Below are 18,310 nucleotides of genomic sequence, written 5' to 3'. Positions count from 1 at the left end.
TTATCCAAACCTGATAACTGCCCAAGAGATATTTTTAGGATTGAACACCGCTTCCTTACAAAACTACTTATGCCAATGCTTGCTGGTAGATTTGGAAAGCAAAGTGTGATATTTTTTTCAATCATATTGAGCCAAATGCAAGGCAAACCGCTCAAAACATTAAGCAGCATATATGTTCTCAGTGGTGCATAACATGAAACATATTTCCCAACACCGTCTCACCCTCTCCCACAGAGGGGGTACTCGGGGCAGTGATCAAAATCCACACTCCAAGACCATGTTTTCTAATTTTTAATTCTATACTAGTGGCTTATGACTTTGTAGGAGTTTATATCGGGTTTAGAGGACATCCAGAATACAATGAGGAATGAGAAAAAAACAGTAGAAGCAGATTTAGTTTTTCAATAAGCCAAAGATGTGCAATGCACCGATGTAGAGTTCAAACAGAGGACATGAAAATGCTAGTCAAATTCACTATGCTTTATCAAAATGTATTTCAAGGAAGCTATCACAAATAATATGGAAGAGATTAGGAGAAAGAGTTGTAAGAATTCTCAAACCAATCCGAATTCGAGAACATGATGTAACCTAAAATTTTCCTTGCCTACAATTTTCAATTAGAAAAAAAAAAATCAAGATTATGTTGATTTCCTTTTTTGTGTTTTACAGCACACTTTGTCTTGATGTAATAATGTTTTCCTAATTTTTCTTTTCTCTGTAAAATAAAACAAACATAACTACAATAATATTATTATTATTATTATTATATATTCTCTCAAGCTCTTGCAAACTTCCTCTCCTTTTTTTGTCTGGTGCTCTGATCTGGTCCATACTCCATAATACAGGATAAAATCCACTGAATTATTTCTTAGCATCACACCAATTATTATTTGCTATTAATAATAAATAATTTTATTATTATTGGATAAAAAAGTATTTCATTAGCTTCAACAACATACTACTACATTAATTGAACAGGTTGTTGAGCTAGCCTGTTATGGGTAACCTAGTCAAGAAAAGTATCAGTAAGGGATAAATTAACTTTACATTTCATATTAATTTCTACAATATTATATCATTGAGGGTTCGAAACTGGAACCTCCATGAAATTTTGGGAAGTATCAGCTGAGATAGGTATCTATTTAAATTTTTTTATTAATTTTGAAAACATGAAAAACAAAAATAAGAAAACAATGATAATAAAATCACATGGCCCCCCTCAGAAACATGTCACGACAAACCCACCTGTTTCCATCCATCACTCCTCCATTTACTCTTCCTCTCTACCTCATCTCATCTTCTTCTTTTCTTCCTCCCCAAAACTCAAAACCTCTTCTTCACCTAAAAAAACCCTCAACAAAAAACTCCAATTCATTTCAATTTTTCATATCAAATCATGGGTTCTTTGATGTTAAACGGAAACAGCAGTAATCTTCACAGCAACACCCATTTATACGATTTACCGGATGTAATCCTCTCGACTGTATTCTCACTAGTCCAAGACACCCGAACAAGAAACTCCATGTCTTTGGTTTGCAAGAAATGGTGTTGTCTTGAAAGAAGTACAAGAATTTCACTAACCCTTCGTGGTAATGTTCGTGATTTGTTCATGATACCGAATTGTTTCAAATCAGTAACAAATCTTGATTTATCACTGTTATCACCATGGGGACATTCATTTCTCGATTCATCGCCTTATCCGTCTCTGTTACCTCATCTTCTCCGGCAAGCTTTTCCGCTAGTTACTAATTTGACTATATATTCTCGCAATCCGTCGACGCTTCAGTATCTTGCACCGGAATGGCCGAATCTGAGCCATGTCAAGCTCGTCCGTTGGCATCAGCGGTCGCCGTCGCCGATCGGTTCAGATTTCTTGCCGTTGTTCCAGACGTGTGCGTCTTTGAATTCGCTTGATCTGTCGAATTTCTACTGTTGGACTGAAGATCTGCCACAGGCTTTACAGGCTTATCCGGTTGTTTCGTCTTCGTTGACGAAACTAGATCTGCTTACTTGTTCTTCAGCTGAAGGGTTTAAATCTCATGAATTGTTGGCTATTTCAGTGGCTTGTCCTAATTTGAGACATTTGCTGGCTGGTTGTATGTTTGATCCTAGGTACATTGATTTTGTGGGTGATGATGCTTTACAGGGTGTTGCTACTAATTGTCCTAAGCTAACGCATCTTCATCTTGTGGATACTTCTTCGCTTTCGAATGTCAGGGTGGATCCTGAACATGATGGGTATACTGCTGAAGATGCTAGGATTAGTCCTCTGACACTTGAACAGGTTTTTACTGGACTCCCTTTGCTTGAAGATTGTGTTCTTGATGTTTGTCATAATGTTAGAAACCCTGGGGTTGCATTGGAGGTTTTGAATTCGAAATGCAAGAGATTGAAATCTTTGAAATTAGGACAGTTTCATGAGATCTGTAGAGCTGTGGAGCATAAACTAGATGGGATTGCTTTGTGCCAGGGCTTGGAAACCTTGTGTATAAGGAATTCTGCTGATCTGAATGATTCCGGTATGATGGCGATATCTAGAGGTTGCCAGAAATTAGTCAAGTTTGAAATTACTGGTTGTAAGATGGTGACGGAGACTGGGTTGAGGAATTTAGTTGGTATGCTTCGGAAAACGTTGGTTGATGTCAAGATTTCATCTTGTAAGAATATTGATGCTGCTTGTGCACTATGGGCATTAGAACCAATTCAAGATAAAATTCAGAGGCTTCATATTGACTGTATCTGGGAAGAAGAATCTGAAGAACAAGTTGTCAATGGTGGTGGTAATCTAGCTGAGGAATGCAGGCGGGGTTATTCATCGACAAAAATGACTTTGGATTGCAATGGAGAAGGAAACAGCAAGACAGAGCTTAAGTACACTAATGGTGAAGAATGCAGTGGGGGTAATTCATCGTTGAAAAGGAGTTTGAATTGCGATGATGGAGGAGGAAACAAGAAGAAGAAGCTTAAGTACACTAATGAGAACTATTGGGAAAGAAGTTGGAGTAGATTGAAGTACCTCTCACTTTGGATTGCTGTTGGAGATCTGTTGACTCCACTCATTTCTGCAGGCCTCGAAGATTGCCCTAGTTTGGAAGAGATCGTTATAAGAGTCGAAGGAGATTGTAGAAGACGAGGGAGACCAAAAGAAGCAGCATTCGGGTTGGCTTCCCTTGCGCAATTTCCGCAGCTGGTGAAAATGAAGTTAGACTGTGGAGATACAATTGGGTATGCACTAACAGCTCCAACGGGACAAATGGATTTGAGTTTATGGGAAAGATTTTACCTGAATGGAATCAGCTACTTGAATTTGAACGAACTGGATTACTGGCCACCACAGGATAGAGATGTCAATCAGAGAAGTCTTTCGCTTCCTGCAGCTGGATTGTTACAAGAGTGTGCAACTATAAGGAAGCTTTTCATTCATGGAACTGCTCATGAACATTGGTTGAGTTTTCTTCTTAGAATTGCAAATCTCAGAGATGTGCAGTTGAGAGAAGATTACTATCCGGCACCAGAAGATGATATGAGTACAGAAATGAGAGTCCATTCATGTAGCCGGTTTGAAGATGCATTGAACGCCCGCAGGATCCTCGACTAATATGTGACAGATTGATTATATGTGTCTGATTGATTTCTTGCTCGGCTTTACTTTGTATCTTTTCTGTTTCTTTCTTTTGCCTCCACATTGTATGCGAACTGGATCAAAATACCTGTTTAGAGTTTCGAGTTTAATAACTCTTTGTTTCCCCGGTTATTTTAACATTCATAGAGTTGAGGAATCTTGTATTTTTCTACTGTTTTTAAAGTCACAGCTTTGCCATGAGATTATTCGAAAACTTGAGGCTGAAAATTTGATGATAAATGATAATTATTTGTTTATGCAATGGTACAAAAACAATGATTTACTTTACAACTTGAGATGATCAAGTTTCAAAATCTCTAGTATGATGTTTCTATACAAATGATAAATCAAATCAGCACTCCATGAGCTCACAGCTAACCAAGCGAGAAAGGATTTCCTCGCAGTTCGGCCTATCATCTGGTTCGGCCCAGCAATCTGCAGTCAAATCAGGATGCAAAAAAGAAAGCTTTAACTAAAATGTCAACGAGGAAGGGAACCCGCAGTTCATGATTCAGAGGTTGCTATTGTCATTGATTCATTGCTTCTGAGAACAGGAGAATACGAAAAACCGTAGGAAATGCGTGCACACGCACACCACTAAGCGATTTTAATGTTCTCATCTCTAGCGAAAATTAGATATTTGAAATTTGGAAAACATAACTTACAAAAAAAAAAAAAAATTGGAAAACATTTTGGGTTTAATACCAAATGTGCTTTCGAATATCAAAAGTACGAAACAAACCCTACAGCTGTATCTTAGTTTAGAAAAGTCATTCTTTGTACAAGAAAATTTTGCAGCACAAAATATTACCTGCAATCAACTTGCTGAGGGGACCTTCAGGAATCTCTAGACGTGATCCCTCATTAGCAACTGCATAAACAACCTGAAAAGCAAGGAAATTATTTATAGTGGCAATCTTTCTATATCTCTATCCTCCTGTATACTTTTTTTGGAAGCATATATTGTGCTCTATATCATTATAAGAAAATGAAATCATCTGGACCTACTTGCATTGATGGTATTCCCTCCCATGGCCTATTTAGGGTGCACAGCTCCCAAATTATCACGCCGAGGCTAAAGACATCACATTTCTCTGTGAAAGGTTCATTGCGGATGAGTTCGGGAGCCATCCATTCTGGAGTTCCTGCAGATGCTGAATCTCTCATTGGAACTTCTGTCATTACTCGTGACAGCCCGAAATCACAAATCTTAACAGTCCAGTGTTTGTTTACAAGGCAATTTGCACTTTTTAGATCACGGTGAACGATTTTCATTCGGTGTATGCACATCAACCCCCTGCATTGCCAGCAATATACTTAATTACTGAGAACTCTGAGTAACAACAGACTAAGGTCACAATCTGACCAAACTGACTCAGATGTCTCATTATACCATACAATGGTAGCTGCTAGTTGACCCTTCATCTTACTATTTAGGTTGAAAATACCTGATCATAAATAAAGGGAAAACAGGTTTAGGTTGAAAATACCTGGTTATGTCGCACATCATCTTCAACCTCTTACGCCAGCTAAGTTTCTTCTTCTGGCCACTCATGTGGATCAAATAATAAAGAGATCCCATCTCCATGTACTCGGTAACAAATGATAAATGACTAAGATTCATGCATGCCCCCAGGAACAGGATTACTGCAATAAACACCACGAATAATGTCATAAAAGGATATTTTAAAACAAAAACTTTAAAAGCTCGCTCATAAATTCAAGAATATGCTTTCACAGTCATGCTAGAACTAGATGCAATAAATTAAATTCAACCACTGGAGATGTTATGGAGTACCATTCGGATGTCGAAGCCGGCTGGAAAAAAAGACGAAACAAGACCAAGTTAGAAAAGAATAATGAGATGGAGCCATCTAAGGATTTTCCAAAGATCAATAAGAACCTTAGAATCGAAATTTCATTGCAGAAGTCCTCCATATTTTCTGTTGTCAAATCTTGCTCTAGGAAAATCTTGATTGCAACATCAGTTCCATTCCAAATTCCACGAAAAACTTCCCCAAAGAATCCTAAGAAATGATATCAAAGGCTTAGGTAAATCCATAAAGTTTAAAAAGGCAATGCTATGTTGAGGAAACAGTGGCATGCAAGAGAAGATTGAACGAAACCCTGATGGTGCTGACACAGCGGTTAAGAGACTTTTAAAAGGAAATTGAGAGAATGAGAAGATGCAACTGTAACTTAACAAACCACATAGGTAGTATGGGGTTAAAATGAAGAGCAGTGATCAGACGTAATCAAACTATACAATTTTATTACAGATCTTTCAGTTTTCTCTAGATTGGTCAAGTATTCTAGAGTCTTTTTCCAATCGGCAGGCTGCCCAAGCATTATAGGCCAATTTGACTTGGCCACTTAAAAGGCGCCTATAACACCCAAAAACTTCCATCAAAGTGGTCACTATGTTATATCAGTATTAATTACTTCCGCATGCAAGTATAAGTTTGTCATCCATATTGTATCAATCACGATATACTATCATACCTGGGAAACCATGGATATCTCTGTATTTCAAAGACAAAGTAATCAGACATCAAGGTAAACTAGTAGATGCAAAAAATGGTAAGATAATTTAAAAACAAATTTAAACCCTATTTAGAAGTAATGCCTTTTCAAGAATGATGGAAATTTGGCATACAAAAAGAATTTACGGGAGAATTCTTTTGAAAAACAAAAATTTAAATTTGTGACACTCATTAAGGCATCAGTAACAAAGTCGCATTTGAACAGAGTATGTAGGTGCTTTCAATACGTCTGTGTTCACCACTTCCACAACATCATTCATTGACCTTTTCAAAACCATGATTTCACAATATCCAAAGATTCCTAGTGAATACAAGGTCATATGCATGAGAATTGTTTTAAATGCTGAAATCAGGAAGGAAATGTAACCAGCATATGGTATGGTGTGTAAAACGAACAAAATATCTAGCAGTCACCTAACCAGCATCTATATATGTAGAGATCTAAGTCACTAACTCTGAAGAAGATTTCTTACCAATCCCAACACGAATTCCAACAGTTAATTCCGAGAAATCAATATTCCATTCATGAAAAGGCAACACGGGATTGTTTTGAAACTTTGAGGATTCTAACACTTTGTTCCATGTCGAGATCAATCTGGGATTTCTAACCATGGTGGTAGGCTCACTTCTGTCGGATGACTGACCCCTGAATTGGTGAGGTGACGAGGGTAGTGATATTGCCTTCTGGGAACTGAATTGCTTCCTACAAATATCGTAAGGGGCAGGACTTCCAACGGAAACTTCGTCATTGCCATCTGCATCGAAATTTGATACCTGGAGCATCCCAAACAGTTAATGACAATCACCAGTGCAGTACGAATGAAAGAAACATCTAGCAGTAAATAGTAACCAAGTAATGAAATTCAGAAGTTCCATACAAATGGAAGATGAGAATTCAGCAGATAGATGAGAAAACATTTCATCACATAACCATACTCCCCAGTACATAATTGATATTTATAGGAGTAGGTCAAACAGACAGAAAATCAACAGTAAAAGAAAGAAACTTCCTAAAAAGGGAGACATTATTTGAGGACAAGGAAAAGACCAGCATACGTTTTGAAGACTAGCATTGTTCTCTGTAGAATAAGAAGCTGATCCTTCATCACCTTGTTCTTTCAAAAGACGCTGTTGTTTGAGTTTTTCATTCATTGCTCGCACAGCCCTGTCAAATAAGACTTTCTTTAAATCATCGGAGAGCAATAACTAACAAGTTTAATATAACTGAGATACATCCCCAACCCACAAATATGGGCATGCTTCCAATTGAGAGCCACAGAATAAGTTCAATAAAACCAAAAATGTCATTTATATAACAAACTCAGTGGTAGCATTAAAAATGTCTTCAAGCTTCTCCTGCTCAATGAAGCGCATCATTTATAGTATACTGGCCCCATGGTACAACTAGTTTGTGAAGTTATATCATATACGATTAAATATAAGCATTCTTTTTCTTTCTTCCTGTGCTTCTAAGTCCATTTCAGTTAACCAGGACTAACTAATAAACTGGTCAAACCAGCTACGCTAGCTGAGGCTCAAAACACCACCATGTATCTTGTTTCTTAAAACCACAAACCAGTAAGCTACATATATTCGTATTACACATGCCATCATTCTGTGGTACAGAGCGAGGATAAATAGGGCAGGGATGTTGCTAACATGTGCCATCTTAACCCATGACACCACTAAACTAAGACAGGATAATATTGTTTTATAGTACTTAACAAGAAGCTGATGCGATTCATGATAAAGCAAAAGAAATCAACCTTACAATATCATCACCAATCTCTGGAGTAAAACTAATGCTCCGCCTCCTCATTCTTCGAGATTCTAACGTAGGTGCTCCTTCTGACCTGTAACTACACTTGGAAATAACGAACCAAATTACAAACATGTAATTGTGGCATGCATAAGGGAAAAGTGAATCCACGATAAAATAATGATAATAAAATGGGCCTGGTCTTTACAAGATAAGAACAACAAAAGCAAGGCTTCTAAATACTGAAGCAAGTTAAGCACATACAAGCAAACATTCGTAGTACTCTAGCCCTGCTGATAGCAAAACTGCAAATAATCATGATATCATCATGACTTTACACGTTTACAGCTTCTCAAACTCAGAAACAACCATGTCAGTATTCAATATTTTAAAGAAAAAAGAAGGCATAAAACCCACACAACGCCACCAGCATCAATGATAACACTTCAGCGGTTCAGCCTACATATTGTAACTTCCTGTGTACTGACTGAACATCTACTTCGATCTTATTTGGCTTTCAAATCAAAAGCTGAACTTTCTGTAGATGGTTAAAAGAAATTGAAAAATATGTATTGCGTGCAATCCTTTTCCAACATTCAAGAGCTATTTAAACAAATCTCCAAGGTCTGTATCAACTGATAAATTATTCAGTAAAGGCTACGGAAGATTAGGTCCAAGTTAAGAGTTTAGGTAGTCAACAAGGAACATAGGGATGCATTCATTAGCTATTGAGTCAGTGGACCAATGGGACATCTCGTTGTTGTATGAATTATGAAAAACTAAATCAGGTCAAACAACTCAAACCAAAAACAGAAACAGGATATGCAACAAATGGTGTTTCTAAAACGATTAAAGCATCAAACAACATTGCCTGTGAATGCTAGAAATAGTTTTGTAATGACAAAATTAATAGCATGTGTTTATGTTAGAAACCTTGTTGCAGAATTCATGTCATCAGCATAGTCCCTAAATGATTGTCTGTGGCCACCAAGCATAGAGCGTCCACGTGCTCGAAGCAAAGGATGCTCTGGACTGCAAAAAAATTATGTAGTTACACTATAAAGCTTATCATACTTTTATGTGAGCCAAGCAGATTGCATTATCTGAAATATCCAATGTGAGCATTCAAACTAGAATCCTAACATGATGGAGATTTAATACCACTATGGGCCTATGGCTAAATAATAATTAAACCAAACCAAACCAAAAATAATAATCAGAAATCATGAAACATTGGTTACATGCGTCCTCTATCGGGATTAAAAAGACAATATATGACTTGAAGATTGAACAATCATCTGAATTTGTTAAATTGAAATTTTTTCTGCTTGACCATGCTTACACCAACTAAAATTTAACCTTAAATTTGGAGCTCCCGTTTAATAACCTTTAACTTTAAAATTTCAACAAATTTTGTTTGGGTGTAGCAATCACATGAAGTACTTCCAACCATAAGGTGGATCATAATTCATCTGGATAACCTGATAACGAAATTAAACTTTAAAAAGTGACACCTTGAACTAGCCGTCCGTTGCTCAGCAATGACTTTTCTCCGACTGCGTCTCCAGAACGTGTTAGCAATATTGGGTTCACTATGAGATATGCTGATGCAAGCCAAAACGCACATTCATCAGTGATCAAGCCATTGAATCAATATAGTTTTAATTCGTCAAAATCACTCCATACAGAAAGTGCATATGAAGATTAACAAGTAATACTACCTTAATGATCTGTCGATTGAGTTTGTAGGTCGCATCATTATATTTCGTAATGAAGGACCTAATGCATTTGAAGATGCTTCTAGCCTGCGCTGGCGTAAAGATTGAAGGGTTTCATCTTGCTCAGCACTGCAATACAGAGGAGAGAGAATCACAGAAACTCAAATAATTAGTTTTTGAATTACACAAATGAACTAAACAAAGAGGTAAAATCTCCCCAAAGTGAAGATAGAAGTTTATTTGCACATACAGTGAAAGCTCTACAAGATGCTTATATAGAAAATGATAAAGTAACAACCACAGACCTTCATTACGAAAAGACTCCATTACTATACGTTTTTCATGCCAAGGTATGCCAAAGAATTTTTTTTGAAGCACAAAATAAAAAATATCTGCATACCTATCTATTTCAGCTCTTTCAGAAAACCCATACAAAGGGCTATTTGGTTCAAGGGGTGAATCACAGGAGTCATTCTCTGCAGAATCACTCTCCCCAGCAGCAGAAATATGAGACATAAGTACGGCCCTAGTCGAGCAAGGTATTAGTTTGCCAGGAAAACGAACGAGATCGACCAGTAGTTCTACTGAATTCAGAACAACTAGCACTGACATATGCTTGTATGAGTCTGTGTGTTGAATAGCTCCATCGTTAGGCAGACCCTGGAAAAGTAGAAGCAATATATAAGTTTTGAAGATACGATAGGTACTATTGTGAATTTCAATAATGACAAAAGATATCCAAATGAAATACAAAGCATTATAAGAAATTACCAAGTAATATACTCCAAAGGAAGAAATCTTACCACCATGAGTCTGCTCTCAAGACCTACAGTGTCTGCAAGAACTTTGAACAATATTGAACGAGCTCGGCATGAACCATTCCTAATCTGCCCCAGTAGCTGAACACCTCGATTCTCTGAGAAATGAGAGATTTCATCAGCTGCAGCCTTTGATGGACTTGGTTCAGAAGTTGGTCGTTTATAAAAATCAGAAACCTGTAAATCATGAAAATTTAAATGACAATCAACATATGTATGTATGAAAAATCAAACCATTTCTTCTAATAACTGCACAACAACTGAAGTTAGCAGTGAGGTGCACTAAATGCCATGAAAATTATCTTAACTGGAGACCTAAAAATTAAAATAGACCAAGGATATGTAGGATGAAGATAGCAAAAAAATAATGCCACATGGGGTTTGACAGATGGTAAGGTTCCAATAGTTTGAACTGAAATGATAAACAACTTCGTATGATATTCCAACATTTAGGATGCAGATCATTAGGATGATCCTTGAGCAATAATTACTGAATATCAAATTTCCAATGGTGAGAATGTCCCTATGGTGCTGCACTTATCCACTTAAAGCATCAAAATCCACAATGACCAAACCGACACACCCTCATGTAATAAAAGCTTACAAACGAAGCTTAACCTGAAATCAAATGTGCAAAGTATGCATTCTACACAAAAAAAAAAAATAAAAAAATGCACGCACATCTATGCTAGCGACACGACTTCAGATTTTGAGTTATCTTTTACGTGAACTTCGGTATTGAGACGAGTGCAGAGGCGTGTACAAATAGTATAAAAGTAAATGGTATTCATGTCTTCTTCCGCACTCCTAAGACTTCCACAATACCATCTTCCATTAATCCACTACTCATTCTATAGGTTAACAGATGAAGGTTCAGGATAGCAAACTAGCAAATAGTCGAGTGAGAGGTGCAGTAACAATCATAAAGTAAGTCCATAGACTCCTTAGTCATAGAAGTGATATAGATTGTGACGACAGGATTTCTGAAAAACTTACCAACCCAGCAATCTTTTTAATTAATGCAGGGGGATTCGAATTCAATCCTTTAGCCAGCGCCACGATAAGGTTCTTTAGCATACAAAGCTTCTTATCCTTTTCTGTATCTACAAGAATGATTTCAGCTCTAAGACCCTCAACTCCCAAAGCATAAAGCTCATCTGGAGAAGGAATATTGTCAAATAGCTCCTTATATATATTTTCCTGCGCATAACAGAAGTTATATAAGTAACATGCTTCCTAGTGACAGAATCAAATAAGAGAAAATCAATTATGTAGAGGGGAATAATTTCAGCAAAAAATAATTAAAAAATATAAACTGTTCTCATTAGATCTTATCACGCAAAAAATTGTACAGTGAGGTGTAAATTAAATCCAGATAAACACATTTGTAGGAAGTCTGTCCTTGAAATTGTCAATAAGTTGCACTCTATACTTTTCATATACTTAGCGATCTTTATACATTCTATCTTCCACAAAGAACATAAGCATGGAAAGTAGTAGCTAAAAATAAATTGTTTCTCACCGGAATGACAGAGTAGAAACCGTTACAAAGTGGTCCAGAAAATGTTCCAGTTCTCCATAAAATCTGTGATTCCGTCTGAGATGACACCTCATCCTGTTCTCCATAGCACCTTGAATCTTCACTGCTCAGAGTCTCATCTTGAGAAGCCAGAGAGACGGACCTGAATTTTTCCATGAAATTTGATGACCACCAAGCGGCGCCAGAAGTCCCAGCTTCCACTGACCCTGAATCTTCTCGTGTTTCTTCCATCTACTTAGAGTTTTCAGATACAAAACCATATCGTTTCACTTCTCACCAGTGTAACAACTTTTAACTTAAGTGGAATTCTTAGATACATATCTACATTTGTGGACCTTCTATACAACCAAATTCCTTGGCAAGGAAGTCCCTTAACCTGCGAATAAATAATAAGTTCAATAAATAGTCCACAAAAATGTAGGTGATGGGAAACTATTCAGGAAAGTAAGACTGTACAAAAGGTCTTTAGAGCATACGACTGACGTCACGGGTATACCCAACATTTCAAATGCCTTTTTTTTTACCATAACAAATATGATTTGAATTTACAAAGAATATTAGCTTCAAACAAAAATTATCCCTTTAGCAGTCAATCTACCAATCACAGGGTTTGGACCTGCTTACCAATGCTACTTTATGGGATTGACTCTACTCAGTTGTGGGTACGCTAATTACAACACCTCATATTCGTGGATGCAATCGCGCTGTCTCATGTACACAATTGACTCCAGAATTTTATCTAGTTTGCAGACATGACCGACGGAAGCAATTGGTAAAATGTTGATTATGATTTCTACTCTACATTAAACTAGAGAAATTAAACTCAATAGGTTATACAAATGTACTATGTCTTTATAATCTACTTTAGAAGATCATTCTTCTCTCTTCAAAATACAGTACCCCAGGTCACTCAGATCATACTACATTTTATAATTAATTCCTCACATGACAATGTTGACCTTGTTTCATCTGCAATGGCTGAAAATTGATGTAACGACTTTACACCTAGTCATTCTAGGATTACCTTTGCTAATGTTGGGAGAAACGCCACTACCTCTTCCTTTGATTTAAATTGAAACTAACTTACTGCTAGTCTGGTCTAGTGTGACATTCTGAAATTCAGTACCGACAATGGAAATCTTTCTTGAAGCACATCTATGTATCTAGCAAATGTCAACTTATTCCACTTCGAAAAATCTTGAAAATAGATTTGAAATTCCAATTGAAGATCCAACGAATTCATACATAACAGAAAGAACAGAAGTAATGGCACACAATGCAACAATCAAATTAGAGTTGGTCAAATTCTGTGTGTTTGAAGTAATCATAAATCCGATTTCAAAGATCTAAAAACCCTACATAATCTAAAACCTCTAATTTCCCACCACATTTAATCCGAAACTGAAATTAACAACTCTAAATCTTCTTTCAATGATGACGAACCATTCAAATACCAAAACCAAAACCTAGTTTCCATTGCAGAATCTTAATTAGTTCAATCAAAATTTCCTCAGATCAATCTGAAAAAACAAGAAGAAAAAGAGAAGAAGAATGTGTAGAAATGAAGTTACTGACCTGGAAGAGATCCGTGAATCTGAATCGGATTGATTATTATTATTGGTATGACCAGAAATTATCCAACACATCTTAAATTAATTTAACTCTGAGATTTGTATCTTCATTAATCCAAAAACTGAAACCCAGATAGGAGGGAGGAGGAGACAAAGAAGAAGAAAGTCGAATGATGATGATATTTATAAAGGTCAGACTCAGACTACGCTTTCATTTCCCTTTTTTATTTTATTTTTCTACTTTTTGGCACTTACTCAAAAAATAAATTAATGTAAAAAATGGAAATATTAATGATGATTCTTTTTTTCTTTTTCTTGATGCCGCCGCATAATCAGGCCTAACTCGCCCCGGCATTGTCCAAGGATTCGACCAGATCCCTACCCAAATCCAGCCAGTTGTTTGGGCTTTATTGTCTGATCCAATTTCTCCAAATCCTCGACTTCTTTCTTATGAACGGTTTCTTGGGACCATGATTTTTTGGGACCATGGTGTTATAAGGTCACTTTCCCTATATTTATAAGAGGTGTCCTAAAATGTGGAAATGACTAACTTATCCTTAACTTAACTTAAATTAAAACTAACCTAATAATCACATATATATATATACATATATATAAATAACCATCACTTCCTCCCACCGCCGCCGCTACCACTACCGACCATCACCTACCATCTCCGACCACCACCACCAACAACCACCACCACCTCTCTCTATATATATACATATATATCATCAAAATATGTATATATATCGTTTTTGGTTGGAAAAAATGAGAAGTAATCACCAAAATGAGTTGAAAATGAAAGTTGTAGAGAGAAGTTCGGTTAGGAATTATGTGAAAAACTTTGTCGAACTAACCGAACTCAACTTTAATGGAGGTTTTTCTTTTTCCGGAGAAAAGTTCGATTTCGTCGCAAAAAATGTCCCAACCGAACTTCGAGTTCGGTTACGTCGCAAAAATGTCCCAACCGAACTTTGAGTTCGGTTACGTCGCAAAAAAATCAATTACGTCGCAAAAAAAAAAGTTCGGTTTCGCCGCGAAAAAATGTCTCAACCGAACTTTGGGTTCGGTTACGTCGCAAAAAATGTCCCAACCGAACTACATTTGCAGAAAGTTCGGTTACATGTTCTTCATATAATATAACCGAACTTTATTGACTTGGTTGAAATTTTTTGTTACTTTTATGATTTTGACGATATTTTAGGCTATTTATAACAATATTCACCAAGTTACAAGCATATTTCGGTACCGAGAGAATATTTTTTCTCCATATTTACCAATCTCAAAATAATTTTTTTCTCCATCTTCTTCTTCTATTACTTTGGTTACTCAATAATTCTATTTCTTTTAAATACAATCAACTATTAATTTAATCTTAATCAATGATTAATCACATTAACTAATCATTATACAAAAATAATCAGGAGGACAATTTTGGTATTAATATAAATATTTAGATAAGAGGTGACCTAGATTTACTTCCAATGTCTTACCCAAATAAAACAATGATCCCGAAAAAAAAAACTGGTCCCCAAAAAACCATTCTTTCTCACCGGAGTTGATGGACTAGAAAAGTAGGCACTACTGACGGTGTACCATATGAGAACGCTAAATGAGTTCAGCCCAGTTTATGCTTTAGAAAAAAAAAATAAAAGAAAAAAAGTGAATTTTATTTTATTTATTTATTTATTTTTGTTTTTTTAGGAGAATAGGGTTCGTTAATCTCTTTTTTAAAATTAAATAATGATAGTAATAAAGTAAAGTGTGATTGGAGTGTAGTGGTGGTAATAAAGAGAAGGGATGAGAGAGTCACGAAGGTCACGTGGTATGGTGGTAGGAACAGTACGATTGCGAAAGAGAGGGTGTGTTTCTTCTTCTGCCCGACACCATGAGCTGGCAACTGCCTGGATTTGGATGCAACATCCATGGCTTTCTTTAAAGTTAGTGTTGGTGATTGTTCTGGGTTGATAAGATTACTGTTTAAATTCAAACCAGTAAAGTGGTCAAAATTACAAAAGATAAACTTGGCTGGCCGAGGACCGAGAAGATGATGGTAAAATGGTAAAGAGATATTCCTTTGCAGAATATGAGATAAGCATATCCAGCGGCGGCTCTAGAAACTAGACTAAGGGGAAGCGGAATTCCATTAGGAGTAGCAAGAAAGCAAGATTAGGCTTGCCGGAAAATTTGGGTTTGGAGATTTAGACCATGTGTGTTTACTCCTGACTCATCTGAATCATCTGGATCTGAGTCGTCTAGATCTGACTAAAATCACCTGATTAGAGTCAGATCTAACTCAATATATTTGTTTTGAGTAAGATTTGACTCAACTGACTCAAAATATATGAATCAGTGGTTTGGTCCCATGAGTCAGGGGTATATTATTACCTGACTCAAACGGGTCTGAATCAGGGGTTAGATTTGAGTCAGAGGACGAGTCAGATCTGACTCAAAATGGAAAACAAACGGTATGACATCTGACTTGCGACGAGTCAGGGGTTGACTCAGATCCAAATCGCGAGTCAGACGCAAACAAACATGGTCTTAGGTTTGGGAGACCAACGAATAGGGGTTCCAACTGCACAGCCTTGTTGTATGTTTGACCGCTACTGAGAATAACCAATCATGTTAAAAGTATCACTCTGGGGATTAGGGGTATATACAAACTAATTGGGTATAAAGGAATCTAAGTGGACCTAAAAGCAAGGCTAAGAGAAACTCCAGTGGGCTAGTGCAAATTCGCACATTTGATGGGTCAGGTGATGAAAAATTAATGACTTTCGTGCGGTGAGAAAAGGATTCCTCGACCCTAATTGAACCGACCATAGCAACATGAGACGGTCATCTCAGATTGAGATGACAGTCGGCTCAAATTAAGTCGAGCCTCGTCTCAGGTAGGGCCTACCTTCCCTAATTGTTACATTAACAACTAATTGTTATTTAAACACTAAAGGCTATATGTCCTAGTACCTATATAAACACACGAAATCTATCAATTTTAGACAACCTTAACTAATGTCCATTTTCTATTTTCATAAAAAATATTCAAATTTCTTAAATATATTTCTTTTTTTCATTCGTTTCATTCATTATGGATCCAAATTTGGAATATAGGGAAGAGCAATTGTTAGTGGTAATATATTTGCAACAACTACAAGGGTTTATGCAGCAGCTGCATCAAATGGATACAAATTCAAACGATGATAGAACAATCACAAACACCATGATACAGTTATATACGGGTCAAGTTCCGCGAGATCCAGAACCAGGAGTTGTATTGAGAAGAAGATATACGTGGAGATTTTGAGAGGAATGTCACGAATAAATAATGTGTCATTATTTTATTAATAAAAGTGTGCACTCTGATCAAGATTTTCAATGTCGCTACCGCATGCCACAACATTTGGTTATGCGGGTTATGGAGAGCTTAGTCCGGTGAACCCTCAATTTAACTACCAATTTGATGCACAAAACATATGAGGACATAAAACAAAAGGTCACTGCAGCCTTAAGGATTCTAGGTTATGGTGTGCATGCAGATGCTTGTGATGACTGCATTTTCATGGCCAAAACAACAGCATACCAAAATATCAAAATGTTTTGTGAATCCGTAGTCAACCATTTTCGTCAACGCCTTTTACAACAACCAAGAGAGGTTAACCCGAAATGCTAGGTAGCCTTGATTGCATGCATTGGGTGTCACTACACAAAACAAGTCGTGGCTCTTGAAGCGGCAACTTCTTATGATTGTTGGATATGACATGTTTTTTTGGCCTCCCGGGTTGCATCGACGACATCAATATCTTTCAAGAATCATCATTGTTTCGAAGAATTAAAGTACATCAATAACTATAACATTGGGTATTTTCTGGGGAACGAAATTTATCCAGCATGGTCAACTTTAACTCAAGCTTACGAGGTGGTACCCATACACGAGGAATTTGTTCGTATTAATTAACAAAAAAAAAGATGGCGTGTAAGAAGGATGTCGAACGAGCATTTGGGATTTTGAATAGGAAGTTCCATATAATTTTAGAACCATTTAGACCAATAAAAATGAACATGATTATGCTCACCTACATCATTTTGTATAATATGGTAATTAAGGAAACTCGAAGGGGTAAAAGTTTGACAAGTTATCCAGATAAGGATTTAAGGAAAGAAGTTCAACCCGTCTGGGGTGTCCCTGCAAGAGAGTATAGAATGGTAGAAGAGAGAATTCAAAACAGAGGATTATATTTAAGACTAAGGGATGATCTCACTTCACACTTGTAGGCTGATTTTGGAACAAGAAACCTTCACAGGATTTAGAGTTCTTTCTTTTAATTGAAGATTTAGTTCTCTTTCTTTTAATGAGGGTTTAGTTTCGTTATTTTAATTTAATGTGATTCTTGTGATTGAACACAAATATTGAAAGCAAAATTAAGGATCAAAACGGAATAAACCAACACTAAAATCGAAACTTAAACTAAGGATTAAACTGAATTTAGATCAAAGGATTACATCGAAATTAAATAAAATATTGTAACCAGAATTTAAAATTAATTACTAAGCCAGTGTAATGGTAGTATTGGATTCCTCATCTAAGGTTTCCTTCTCATCAGAATCAACATTGGATGGTGTTGGTATGCCTTTTATGCTAGAATTTCATCAAATTCTTCTTGCCATAGTTTCAGTTATGTCTGATTCATCTTTGTCGTGTCCATGCCCATTATTCCTCTCATGTGTGCATTAAA

At 36.6% G+C, this 18,310-nt stretch overlaps 2 protein-coding genes across 2 annotated transcripts; one reads left to right on the top strand and one right to left on the bottom strand.

The window, feature by feature from the left end:
* Nucleotides 1-1,269: 1,269 nt before the first annotated feature.
* LOC113276618 (F-box/LRR-repeat MAX2 homolog A-like) lies at nt 1,270-3,879 on the top strand. Its single transcript, XM_026526246.1, has one exon. It carries the CDS (start codon nt 1,397-1,399, stop codon nt 3,596-3,598), a length of 2,202 nt encoding a protein of 733 aa, XP_026382031.1. The 5' UTR covers nt 1,270-1,396; the 3' UTR covers nt 3,599-3,879.
* LOC113276609 (probable serine/threonine-protein kinase SIS8) lies at nt 3,776-13,743 on the bottom strand. Its single transcript, XM_026526237.1, has 17 exons — nt 13,576-13,743; nt 11,983-12,376; nt 11,457-11,660; nt 10,446-10,637; nt 10,043-10,302; nt 9,646-9,771; nt 9,439-9,528; nt 8,858-8,956; nt 7,932-8,024; nt 7,222-7,330; nt 6,639-6,939; nt 5,526-5,649; nt 5,421-5,440; nt 5,113-5,269; nt 4,631-4,919; nt 4,434-4,506; nt 3,776-4,057 (listed from the first exon to the last, which is right to left on the bottom strand). The coding sequence occupies exons 2-17, from the start codon at nt 12,229-12,231 to the stop codon at nt 3,975-3,977; spliced, it is 2,469 nt and encodes an 822-aa protein (XP_026382022.1). The 5' UTR covers nt 12,232-12,376; nt 13,576-13,743; the 3' UTR covers nt 3,776-3,974.
* Between the last annotated feature and the right edge of the window lie 4,567 nt (nt 13,744-18,310).

This window comes from Papaver somniferum, chromosome 1 (genome assembly GCF_003573695.1).
Source record: "Papaver somniferum cultivar HN1 chromosome 1, ASM357369v1, whole genome shotgun sequence".
NCBI lineage: Eukaryota > Viridiplantae > Streptophyta > Magnoliopsida > Ranunculales > Papaveraceae > Papaver > Papaver somniferum.
This window is presented reverse-complemented; position numbering and strand designations above follow the sequence as displayed.